The sequence below is a fragment of the Tenrec ecaudatus genome, chromosome 13 (genome assembly GCF_050624435.1).
Source record: "Tenrec ecaudatus isolate mTenEca1 chromosome 13, mTenEca1.hap1, whole genome shotgun sequence".
Taxonomy (NCBI): Eukaryota; Metazoa; Chordata; class Mammalia; order Afrosoricida; family Tenrecidae; genus Tenrec; species Tenrec ecaudatus.
In genome coordinates, this window is record NC_134542.1 from 36,846,306 (window position 1) to 36,858,340 (window position 12,035).

A 12,035-nucleotide genomic window follows, 5' to 3' on the forward strand; every position below is an offset into this window, starting at 1 on the left:
CTTGTACATTTGTTGCCAACATTATTTTCTAAACATTTACTTTCTATTGAGCCATTGATATCAGCCTTTCCCCCCACCCTCCAGACCCCTTGATAAATTATAAATTATTATTTTCATATCTCACACCAACCTGTCTCCTTTCTCCCAAGGTTTCTGTTGTTTGTCCCCCCAGTGGGTGGGGTGGTGGTGATTATGTGTCGATCACTGGGATGGTTCCATCTTCTTCCTCTCCTCTCCCCACCTTCCCCATTCCCTTTTGGTATGACTACTTCCATTCCTGTTCCTGGATTCCATGTGTCATGAGCTCTTATCTCTTATCCATACCTTTGCTTATGCTCCCGTCTAGCCCATGCCGTGAAAGGCAGGACTGGGATCATGATAGTGGGGGGAGAGGAAGCCTCAAGGAACCAGAGGAATATTGTGTTCCATCAGTGCTCTACTGCAGCCTGGTCAACTCATCCTTTCCTTGTGACCCTTCTGTGCTGTGAGTTGATGTCCCATTGTCTACAGATGGGTTTGAGGTCTCTGCTCCCATCTCCCTTGTTCTCAACAATAAGGTGGTTTGTTTTGGGTCACGTTACCCAATCCTGTGGACAGAGTATATGCTTTATTAACAAAAGAGGACTGTATTCAGAATCTGAGGGTGCTTCTCTCTGCCTGTGTCACTTCCTTAGTTTCTCAGCTTCATCATTAAACTAGGAATTTACACATTACAAGTTCTTTTAAAATACTGAGGCTAAAGTGATGGAAGTGCATGGAGCTTTTGAAAATAGTTAAGTGCCATGATGGTCTCGTTGATAATGCACTAGGCTGCTAACTACAAGGTTAGCTGTTCAAACCACCTCTTTTGAGAGAAAGATGAGGCTTCCTCTTTCTGTAAAAATTTAATCCTTAAAATCCACAGGGGTGGGTCTACCCTGACCTACCAGGTCACTATGAGTCAGAATGGACTCAACAGTAGTGAATTTGGAGTTTTGTGGGGAAGTTCTACCAAATGTCTCGTCCCCACTGGCATTTGTGCCTCTATAATGGCATTTACTAGATTTAAGTATTGTACCAAGGAGCCTTAAAAAGTTCATGGAAAAAAATCCCAATATTTTTTCATTTCATGTTCTCATGAGCTTTTTGAAGCCCCCTCAAAGCTGCTTATTCCCCGCTGGGTGCTGCTGCTGTCCTCACTTTCAAGTAGCTTGTTACTCCAGATAGAGCATGTCTTGCTTTTAGCTGTAGGTGCCCCTCAAAGTACAGTCCCTGCTGGTAAGCCGCCCCCAATTCATGATTGGCCAGGGATTGGCCTGTTGTGACCCATGTTTTCATTAACTGATTTTGGAAGTAGATCTCCTTTCTACGAGTCTACATGAGTCTGGAAGCTCCACTGAGATCTGTTCCATATCAGAGCAGAATGTGCATTTCCAAGGGACGAGTTGCTGGTGGCTGTGACTTTGACATAGTGCTTGATTTAACGAACTACCGTTATCTTAAAAATCAGAACCAAACTCCCTGCCATGGAGTCATGCATGGACTCATAGCGACCCCCCATGGGGTTCCTAGATCTAGGCAAACTTAATTTGGTCTACGACTCTGGAAGAATACCCATTGGAAAAATGCCTTCTCTTTTTCTCCCTTTTTAACAGCCAAAGAGAATAACAGATCTCAGATATTGGGATTTTTTCCATGAACTTTTTAAGGCTCCCTGGTACAATGCTTAAATCTAGTAAATGCCATTATCGAGGCACAAATGCCAGTGGGGACAAGACATTTGGTAGAACTTCCCCACAACACTCCAAATTCACTGCTGTTGATGATTATTGTACCCTTTGAATTAGTACACTGTGAGATGGAATGTGAACTCAGATTCAGATGAAACTGGGAAAAGTTGAAGAAGAATTAAATCTTATGAAATCAGTTGAATGCCACTAAGGGAAAACAGAAAAATGGAAGAGATTTATGAATTGCTTATTGAAGGTCATATTGAAATGGTTTTGATCCCTTCTCATGCTAACACTTCCTGGAGTCCTGTAGACTGTTATTCATCGTCCACATATGCATATATAAAAATATACCATCTATAAATAGCCTTTTCAGTGAAATTAAAGACGGGACAGGAAGATTTCCCCAGTATAATTAGAGAGTGCAAACCCACAGCTGTTACAGTCCCATAATCCTACTAAGAGAATTTCTAATATCACTATTTTATATTAAGCACAATCTTTTAATTCAATTTTTTTCCCTTTCATGGTAAGGTATCAACAGTTCATTTATTTATTTATTGCCAAGATTTCTCACATATCTACACAAAGAGAGAAGGTGTTGAATGGGGTTGTTTTGTAGACTAGTTTTGTTTTCTAAAGACTTTCACAAGTGTTTCTGCTCCTTATCTAGGGATTAACACCCAAAGGCAGTCAAGGCTCTCTTCAACTACACACAGGCCCTTTTCACAAACACTCTTCTTCACATACTGCCTGCTAAGATGCACCATACACCTTACTCTTCTCTCCACACTTCTAAAACGCTTCGTTAGAATCAACTGCGCAGGGACGTCCCATGACGTGGAAGAAATTAGATGGGACACTTTCATTTTGCTTTCCAAAAAGCAGGCTGCTGTGATGTATTCCCAGCCAGCCAGCGTTCCTTCACCACAGACTAACAATTTCTCATCTCCGAGAGACTTGAAGGACGAGGCAGAGCTGAGGAGGAGACACATTGATAGAAGGGTCGCCCAAGTGTCTTTAGCAGTTCATTTGTGAGCAAAATCCCTGTAGGGAGTCTTCCACCGACTCTAAAACCAACATTCTTCACAGGCAGCAAGCATGCTGTAACCTAGGAGGCATCAGTTTATGAGCAAAAAACCCTGGATCAATCTCAAGAGACTTGAAGTTGGTTTTGTTTGTTTTCGTTTTTTCCTTTCTTGATGCCCAAATATTCACTGGTTAAGAAGACTCCCCACCCACCCATTGTGATGTTCAAAACCCAGAGGATCATAAAGGCAAGCTGCTTTGCTGCGTCCCAGGCTGGCTTCCTCCTCCCGGGGAGAGCTGTCTGTCACTGTTTTTCATTCCATGTGTTTGTAAAAACACACCGTCATGTGTGTGAGCCTGTTAATTAAAACAAAAATGGAACTGTTTCTATGGAGAGTGAGATGTACAGACCTTTCAAGCTGAAGCCGGGAAGGAGAAACAGCAGCACGTGGTGCTGCTGGACGCCGCTGAGCCTCTATTGTAAAAAGCCAGCATACGGGCACCTGAATTTAAAGAGGTTGAGTGAAAAAATTCAAGCAAATGAGGCTGGGAAATGGAATTATTAGAACGCCTTTGTCATTTCCCTGAGGGACTGCTTCATATCAAAAGGTCTGAATAGCCAAGGCGTCTCGCCACATCCGATTCCAAAGTTAGTCTCTCCTACAAGAGCAAAGAACAGCCAAAGTGACTTCTGAGGCCATTGCGGGGCCAGGCCTGTGTCTATTCCTGCCAGAGCTGCTGAGTCACTGCCACCTCAGGAATCACTTGACCTCTGGTTCAATTTACCTAGAAGGTACAGTGAAGCCTTCAGCTGAGAAGTCCCCTCTTAGAATCTGGAAACATCTACTGACATTTCCTGTCACCAGTACACAAAGCATTTAAGTATAATCATTTAGATAAGGTGTGTTAGAATACAAGTCACCAATCAAGTTTAAAATATAAACTCATTAAATTCTACCCAAAGAAAACACCACCAGAGAAGCAGAAAATACCCAGACTTCTTGCTAATACACACTCCCATCTCCTAAAGAAAGCCCAGAGATCAGACAAAAAAAGAAAAGCCCAAACCAAACCTGGTGTGATGGATGACCTCATGTGTCACAGAATAGAACTGCCCCATGAGGTTTTGTTTGAATTTTTATGGAAGTTCACCAGGCCTTTCTTCTGCAGGTTCAGACCAACACCCTCCAAAGGAAAGGCTATTCAATGCTTCAAGAAGTCATCCCGCCAGACCGTGAAACACTTCTGGGGCGTGGGGGTGGTAGAGGCAGGGGTGGAGAGTGTAGGCAGGAAGGCAGCAACAACGGGGAAATAAGAAACAACACAATGAGGCATCAGAACGTTCATCACACTCAATTTTAAAAGGCAAGGGGAAAAAAAGACTTCAATATAGAACATCTTTCATCATCAACAGAGGAACACAGCCAAGTGGTCTCGCTACACCTTCTTCTCAGAATACAGAGTTCCGTTCTTTGGCTTAATGAGACATAGGACCAGCCAACTAAAGCACATTCATTCACCTTTGTAGTTCTTAAAAAAAATTTATTTGTGATCTGTACATGTGATAAAGTGGGGGTTTCATTGTAGACCTTTAAAGGCAAAACAAAAGTCCAAAGTAAAAATGTATAAATACAATATATATTTTCTTACAAAACGGGAGATTTACAAAATATACATACTACACTTGTCTCTATTTTACAATTTTCACATGCACTTAAGCGAAACAACACAAAAGATGCCCACAACCTGTGTAGTGGGAGTTTAAAAGTTCTGGCAGATGAGACCGTTTGGGACGCTTCAGAAACGGTGGATTCTCACTTTCCTATGGAAAGCAGCCTCCCGGCAACCGAACATTACAACTGTAATGTCGCTCGTACTCCTGGCAGTCCCCTCTTCTGAGGCTGCTATTTTAAAACTGCAATTGGAGGGCAGCCGAAAAGGTGGCGGAAAGGCTAGTTCCCATGACTCTCTGCTCAGCTTTTAGACCATTATGCAAAGGAATCAGTTCTATTAGAGAAAAAGGCATATGATTTAAGATTAATAAATTTAAGTCATCCAGCACATTTCAAAGAACCCTAGAATTACTTTGAAGTTTACCTTCTTTTAATGACTTTCCTTAAAAAAAAAAAAAAGAAAAGCAGGGTGGGGGTGTGGGGTGAAGCTCCTGGTTCCAACTTGCTTCTCCCCTCAGCTGTCATCCCCGCACACCCCCCACCCCCACCCCACCCCCCAGGTCAGTACACACACCATGTTTCACAAACAGATGTATGCAGCTAAGAAAACAGGGGAAAATGGTTCTTTTTTTTCCTTTTCTTTTAAATTTTCTTTTACTATGAGGCTGCAGTCATGATATACTTTCCCTTTTATCTTTAAGGGATAAAGTGGAGGAAAAAGAAAACTTAAGCACAGGCTTATTAGGAAGAAGAAAAAAAAAAAAAGGTGGCAGGGGTCGGGGGAGGCACGGAGATTTCCCTGACCATTTTAACCAAGTCTGTTGGCCCATGTGTTCTGAATTAAACTGAAAACAAACAACTACCCCGAGCATTTTCTTCAACCAAGTCCTAACCTAGGTTTTGGTGGGATCTGAAAGACCGCTGCCCCTCACTTTTCCTTAAAAAAGGAATGTGTATCGCCATCGAATTAACTTCCTAAGGGAAAGCTGGGCTCGCGCTCCTTGGCCTGGAGAAGTGGCCGTCTTCACAGTGAAGCCTTTCCACAGGGAGAGACTTTTGTTTTCTCTTTTGTCTCTGGCAACAAAGACAGGGGTGAGGGTGTGGGGGACATGCATTCCTGTTTTGAAAAGCAACAAGTCATCACTCCTTTCCAGGGTATTAAATCCAATAAAACACCCTTCTTTCTTCGTGTTTCCCCCAGAAAATACAAAAGTACTACTTGGTCTCCTCCTGCTCACGTTGGCGTCCCTTCTCTCGCATCCCCACATTAGGATTCTAGGAGGCAGGCCGCCCAAGACTTTCAAATGCTGATTTTACAAGACTTGAAAGGGCCGGGGGAGGAAAGGCAGGCGGGCCTGGGCAGAGGCTCGACTGTAGTGTCTGACCCTGGAAATTAACCCATCTGGGCTCCAGTTTGGCCCCAGTGAAGAGAGATTATGGTTTGACCACCGCTTGACAAGGACACCGCGGGGCGTCCCCCCTCTTCCCAACAAAGAGGCCGCTGCAGACAGCGCTGGACCTTTCACCCGGGCCTCCCAGGCCACGGAAGGCCCTCCCCTCGATCTGATGACGCGGAGGCCGCGCTGGCGACCCCTGGGCAGCCTTCCCACCTTTGACCACTGCCGGGAAGGGATCCCAGTCTCCGTAAGCCCCGTGTTCCCGAAAGGCCCAGGTCGTCCCGGGGCTTACAGGAATATCACCACTACAGAGCCACCAGTCCCGAGCCTGCCAGGCCCCAAATCCTTTCACCCCAGCCGCCTCTCCCTCCGGGCCTCCACACACAAACCCACGCAGCGGCCCAAATCCGCGACGGACTGCCCTCTTCCAGGGCACTGCTCGAGGGGGCGGGGGAGGAGGTCAAGGACCCCGCGCCTCCCAGCAGTTCCTTCTCAGCCGGGCCTTTCTCTCCCACCCGGGTGGTGGTGGTGGTGGAGGCGGCGGCCGAGGCTCATACCGCAGTCTCCCCCTTGCTGCTGTGGCTGAGTCTGTGGTAGAAGCGGCGCCACGACTGCAGGGTCTTGCCCGACCAGATCCAGAAGCCGGTGGTGATGCCCACGATCATGGTCATCAGGTACTTGATCATGAAGACGGTGAAGTCGGGGCTCATGGGCGCGAAGTGGCCCGGCGGGCAGGGCACCGCGTAGCTCTTGCAGGTCTGCAGCAGCCAGGTGCGCTCCCAGTGCTCGCGGAAGGCCTGCTCGTAGAAGTAGCAGGCCAGCACGATGGTGGCGGGCACCGTGTAGAGCACGCTGAAGACGCCGATGCGCACCATGAGCTTCTCCAGCTTCTCCGTCTTGGTGCCGTCGTGCTTCATGATGGTGCGGATGCGGAAGAGGGACACGAAGCCGGCCAGCAGGAAGGAGGTGCCGATGAAGAGGTAGACAAACAGCGGCGCCAGCACGAAGCCCCGCAGCGCATCCACGCTCGACAGGCCCACGTAGCACACGCCGCTGAGCAGGTCGCCGTCCACCTGGCCCATGGCCAGGATGGTGATTGTCTTGACGGCGGGCACGGCCCACGCGGCCAGGTGGAAGTACTGCGAGTTGGCCTCGATGGCCTCGTGGCCCCACTTCATGCCGGCCGCCAGGAACCAGGTGAGCGACAGGATGACCCACCAGATGGAGCTGGCCATGCCGAAGAAGTAGAGCACCATGAAGAGGATGGTGCAGCCCTCCTTCTTGGTGCCCTGCGCCACCGTGCGGTAGCCGTCCTCCGAGAAGCGCTCCACGCACACGGCGCGGTCCTCCAGCAGGAAGCCGGCCACGTGAGCCAGGGCCACCATGAAGTAGCAGCCCGACAGGAAGATGATGGGCCGCTCCGGGTAGCTGAAGCGCCGCATGTCCACCAGGTAGGTGAGCACAGTGAAGAGCGTCGAGGCGCAGCACAGCACCGACCACACGCCCACCCAGAGGCGGGCGAAGCGCCTCTCCTCCTCCTTGAAGTACATGAGGCCGTTGGCGCGGCCCGGCTCGCACGGGGCGCCGCAGTCGCGCTCGCCCAGGAAGCGGTAGCCCAGGTAGGGGGGCACTTTAAGCTGGCGAGGGCACGAGAAGGGGAAGGGCGAGCGGCCCCGGCCGTCGCTGGCCCCGGGGGGCAGCGCGGTGAAGGGCAGCTCGGGCAGGTAGGGCGCGGTGGGGTGGGCGGTGGGCCCGCCGCCGGGGCCCCCGGAGCCGTCGGACGTGTTCTGGCCCACGCAGATCTCGCCGGCGCCGTGCACGGGGAAGTTCTCGCAGCGCAGTCGCTCGGGCCACTGGAAGCCGAACTTGTTCATGAGCGCCTCGCAGCCCTGGCGCGCGCGCTCGCACAGGGAGCGGCACGGCGGGATGGCCTGCTCCAGCACGGTGCACACGGGCGCGTACATGGAGCACAGGAAGAAGCGCAGCTCGGGCGAGCACTGCACCTTCACCAGCGGGTAGAACTGGTGCACCTCGAGGCCCGCGTCTTCTTGGTTCGTGTGGCCCAGCAGGTTGGGCAGGATGGTCTGGTTGTAGGCGATGTCCGTGCACAGCGGGATGGAAATGGGCTGGCAGAAGCCGTGGTCGGGCACCGAGATGCCCTTCTCGCCGTGGTACGGCTGCGCCCCGGCGCCCGCGGGCAGCGCGCCCAGCAGAGCCAGCACCAGGGCGCAGAGGCCCAGGGGCGAGCGCGACGCCGCCGTCGCCGCCGCGCCGGGGCCCCGCATCGCCGAGCGCGGCTGCAGCGGCGCTCTCAGCCGGAGAAAGGCGAGGAGGCGACCGCGAGAGGCTTGGATCCCGGGAGGCAACGCCGCGCCCGGCGCATGAGAATCCTCCCGGCGCCGAGCCGTGGGCGGCGCGGAGCCCAGGGTGCTGCCTCCGGGTGCCCGCGCCGCGGGGGCGAGGCCGCCAGCCGCGGGGGCGCCGCAGCCGTCTCCACCCAGCACTTGCGGGCCGCCTGGGCCGGGGCGCCGCGAGGGGCTGCCTTCCCCTCCCCGCCGAGACGTAACGGTGCGGTTTCTCGGCGGCGGCGAGCAACAAGCGTCTCCGGTTACCCCTCCAAAGTTTGCCCAAGTCTCTGGGCCCCCAGCGCACGGCAGCGCGCACGCTCCCCACACCAAGTCCGTCCCCGTCAGGCGAGAGCCCCGGGCCGCCGCCGCCTGCTCCCTGGGGCCGCCGCCTCGGCGCAGCTGCTCCGCCTCCTCGCCGCCACCTTCTCCAATCTCGGCTCCTTCTTGGGCCCCAAGTTTCAGCCAAACGGCTGCTTCTCCCTTCAGAGTCCGATCGGCGCTTTTGAGCCACGGGCTCAGCAACTTCTCCTTGGAAATCCTGTCAGGTTGCGTCCGAAGCTGCGAGGACCCCCGCGCTCACGGCCTGGCGCGACCTCTCCAGTCCCGCGCGGCCCTCGCCCGTCCGCCGCCCGCCGGGAGGGAGCGCCGAGTAACGCTCGGGAGCCGCGCAACTCCGCTGAAGAAGCGTCGGCTCGCAAGGTTCCGGGCCGCCCCGCCCCCTCCCCTCCCCCCATTCACAAACCACTCTGGGGGCGCGCCCTCCCGTCCCCTGGCGGCCCAATGGCAGCCTTTGTTTTCTCTCGAGCCTCCTTCCGATTGGGCGGAAGTCGGAAGGGGCGGGCGAGGGAATGCGGGAGGCGGGGTCTGCAGCGCTCTGGGCGGATTCCTGAGGGGAGGGGCGGGGGCTGGGAGGAAAAAGTTAGGGAAAACTTTTACTCCGAATTCATTGGGGTGGAGGGGGGGGGGCGGGGGGGAACGCTTCAGAAAGGGAGTTGACTTGAAAGAAAGATGTGCTCCTCTTCCGGGTACACTAAGACACACATTCCTGAGGCAAAGGGCGCTTTTGCAAAAAGGCTTTGGAGGGGCAGAAGCTGAGAATGGCGCGGGTTCTCCGCAGAGGGAGACGTGCCTCGGAGTCACGTCCGTTCGCCAGCCCGGCCTCCAAATGCTGGCTGTGGCGGGGGCTGGGGGAGCGCGCTCTTCCATGTGGGAGTTGGTGCGAGCGGAGAAGTGGGGCGCCTTGCGGGGCGCCTTTCTCTTCCAGACCCACGCAGACCACGGAGGCACAGCCTCCTCTCAGCCCGCGGGCCCCGAGTGGTAAAAAGGAGGAAGGGCCGCCTCCGCGCAGAAGTCGGCATCGGCCCGAGGACAGGCAAGAGACCCCTCAGCGGGGACAGGACCCAGGAGACCCCGGCCCCCCGGCCCCCCGACCCCAGCCCGCGCGCCCAGCCCAGGGTTCTGAGCAAACGAAGACGGTGTTGGGGGCAATGGTCATAAAAGTAACCCGAGACCAACACTGTGCGACTGAACGCGCTCTTCGACCGCCTCATTTTCCTTAGTTCTGTGGCGCGTGGCCATTCGGGGTCCCGTCTTGGTCGCAGGAGCAATTATGTGACTCTCGCCTTTGGATTCTTGCGCAGAAAGTTGGACTGCGTCTTAGGAACAGGGCTTTTGGCTAAGTCGGGAGTTTTCCGAACACAAAGAAGGGTGGTCTTGGTTCTCGGGTAGCGTTTTCTGATTTACAAGCGTTCCTTTGTTCTTGGTCACGTCTTCGCCCGCTTCCAGGCGCGCCCGCGGGTGATTCCCCGAGCGGTCGGAAGTTGCGGGAAGGGAGGGTGGGGGTGGGGGTAGGCTGGGGTCTCCACTTAGGGAGGGAGACCGTGAATTCCCACGCGGGGAAGAAGGAAAACCCCATCTCCATCTCTGCGTGTCTTCCTCCTTCCCCCCCTCGCCCACGCGCGCGCACACACACCCCCACCCCCCGATCTTGCGCTTTTTAAAACGTGGCTCCTGGCGAGCCTTCAGCCAGTCTCAGTTCCAGGCGCTGGGGCTCTGAGGTTGAGTGTTTGCAGAAGTTGCTGTCCTGCTGCACTTTTCTCCAGTTAGAAAAAAAGAAGCTATTCCGAAACCCAAGGCCATTCTTTGAACTCCCTTCCACCGGAGATTTCGGCCCGCTGGTCTCCTATTATTTATTTTCGGTTACAGAACTTTACAGGGGTTCTGCCACTTCACAGTTCCGTGTGGTTTCCACTCGCTTTCCAATTCCTGCGTCTGGAGGGCCCCCTTAGGCTGTGGGGCGGGGTAAGGTGTCAGACTGCTCGCAGGCTCCATCCGGCCCTCAATGGGAGTCCTCAGCTTCTTTTTTCTGCCCAGGCTTGTTGCCCTCCTCCCACCAAGGATGCTCATTTTCTCCCCCTGTTGAGTTATCTGTCTCAAGGCAATATGAAGGATGAATGATACTTGCTTTCATTCTTACCCCGTTTTGTTTTGTTTTTTTTTAAGAGGCCTCGTTTTTTTGCTTTCTAAATTTTTATTTACTGCAGGGTGGGTGGGTTATCACCTAACACTGTGAAACTTTGATACTGTGAGGAAAGATGTAGGTGGCTTGAAGCCAGTGCTGCTGCTTGGCTTTGTCATTTAAAGTGTGCGGTGGAGGTGGTGGGCCCCCGGGAGGAAGTGGGTTTGGAAATCCTTCCTTTTCTCCATGAGCTTCACAGTAGCCTCCTTTTCTAAATCAAATTTTCATGCTTATTCATCAGGCTGCTGACTGAAGTCATCTTTGCTTATTGAATGACAAATAGGAGTGTTGTCATATAAAAAATAGGATAAATCTATTTGTACTAAGACACAACTAAAACCAATTCAGTGATGAGATTGCCCCTCTCATAGTATAGCTTCAGACCACTCCCTGATGTTAGGCTGCAGGGATGAGATTTAGAACGAAAAAGAGACTCTTAAAAAAACATACATGAATAAAAATATTTGGAAGAAATCTTATTCCTAGAATCAGTAGAACTGCTCCCTAGGGTATCCAAGCCTGTAAATTTGCCACACCAGACTGCAGCTGGTGGGTTTAAACTGTGGCAGGGGAGTTATAGTTTAACCACAGCACCACTAGAGCACCTTCATTGACCTATAAAGCTGTAGAAAACCCATCCCAGCTAGAAAGCGCCACTGAAGAGATTCTTTTGCTTCATCCCAGGCAGCAAAAAACCGAAAGCAGACAAGCAAAGGCAACTTTTTGAATGGCGAGTGTTTTCTTTCTTTTTTTTTTTTAAGTGATTACAAAACAAAATATCTCGCTCCACGATGATTATGGAAAATGAGAATTTGCTGTTTCTGAGAGGGGTGCAGGAGCCTTTCATGCCTTCCTGATATGCAATGTTATTCATAAAAGGAGTACATCAGACAAAGTACAACCTAAGAGAGTTGAATGATTTGGTTTAGGCTAACTGCAGTGACATTAGTTTACATTCTGTCCAGGATCGATCTAATTTTCTTTTCCAAAGTAACCTCTTTCACATCCAACTGCCAAGACCACTAGCTAGTATCTTCTTGGGAGCGCTAAGGATGGAAATTTTTGTTACTTGTCTGCTGTAAAACCTCCCATTGTCCCTGCCCTTTAAAACAATAAAGGCCTTTCTTTCTTCTCTCCATAGTCATATAGGCCCAGAGAAAAGTGATGCTATTCATTGGCTCTGGCTTTTTCAAGGCTAGTTATTTTGGCCACTACCCAGGTTTATCTAGTTGAATTACATTCTGATGTCAGGCCAGATTTGAAAATGGCCACCTTCATGGTGCCGCAGTCCTGTGGTTGTAGAGAAACTCAGCTGCAAGAATTACTCATGCAAGACCAGAAAGGGCAGCTTTCAGCACATG

The 12,035-nt window shown here is 51.9% G+C and overlaps 1 protein-coding gene across 1 annotated transcript; it reads right to left on the minus strand.

Annotated features, from left to right (window-relative positions):
* Window positions 1–4,076: 4,076 nt before the first annotated feature.
* FZD7 (frizzled class receptor 7) lies at window positions 4,077–8,835 on the minus strand. Its single transcript, XM_075530430.1, has one exon. It carries the CDS (start codon window positions 8,091–8,093, stop codon window positions 6,360–6,362), a length of 1,734 nt encoding a protein of 577 aa, XP_075386545.1. The 5' UTR covers window positions 8,094–8,835; the 3' UTR covers window positions 4,077–6,359.
* Window positions 8,836–12,035: the final 3,200 nt, after the last annotated feature.

What these genes read in the sequence shown, in the direction of transcription:
- FZD7 (XM_075530430.1), bottom strand. Translation starts at nt 8,093, where the DNA reads ATGCGGGGCCCCGGCGCGGCGGCGACGGCGGCGTCGCGCTCGCCCCTG.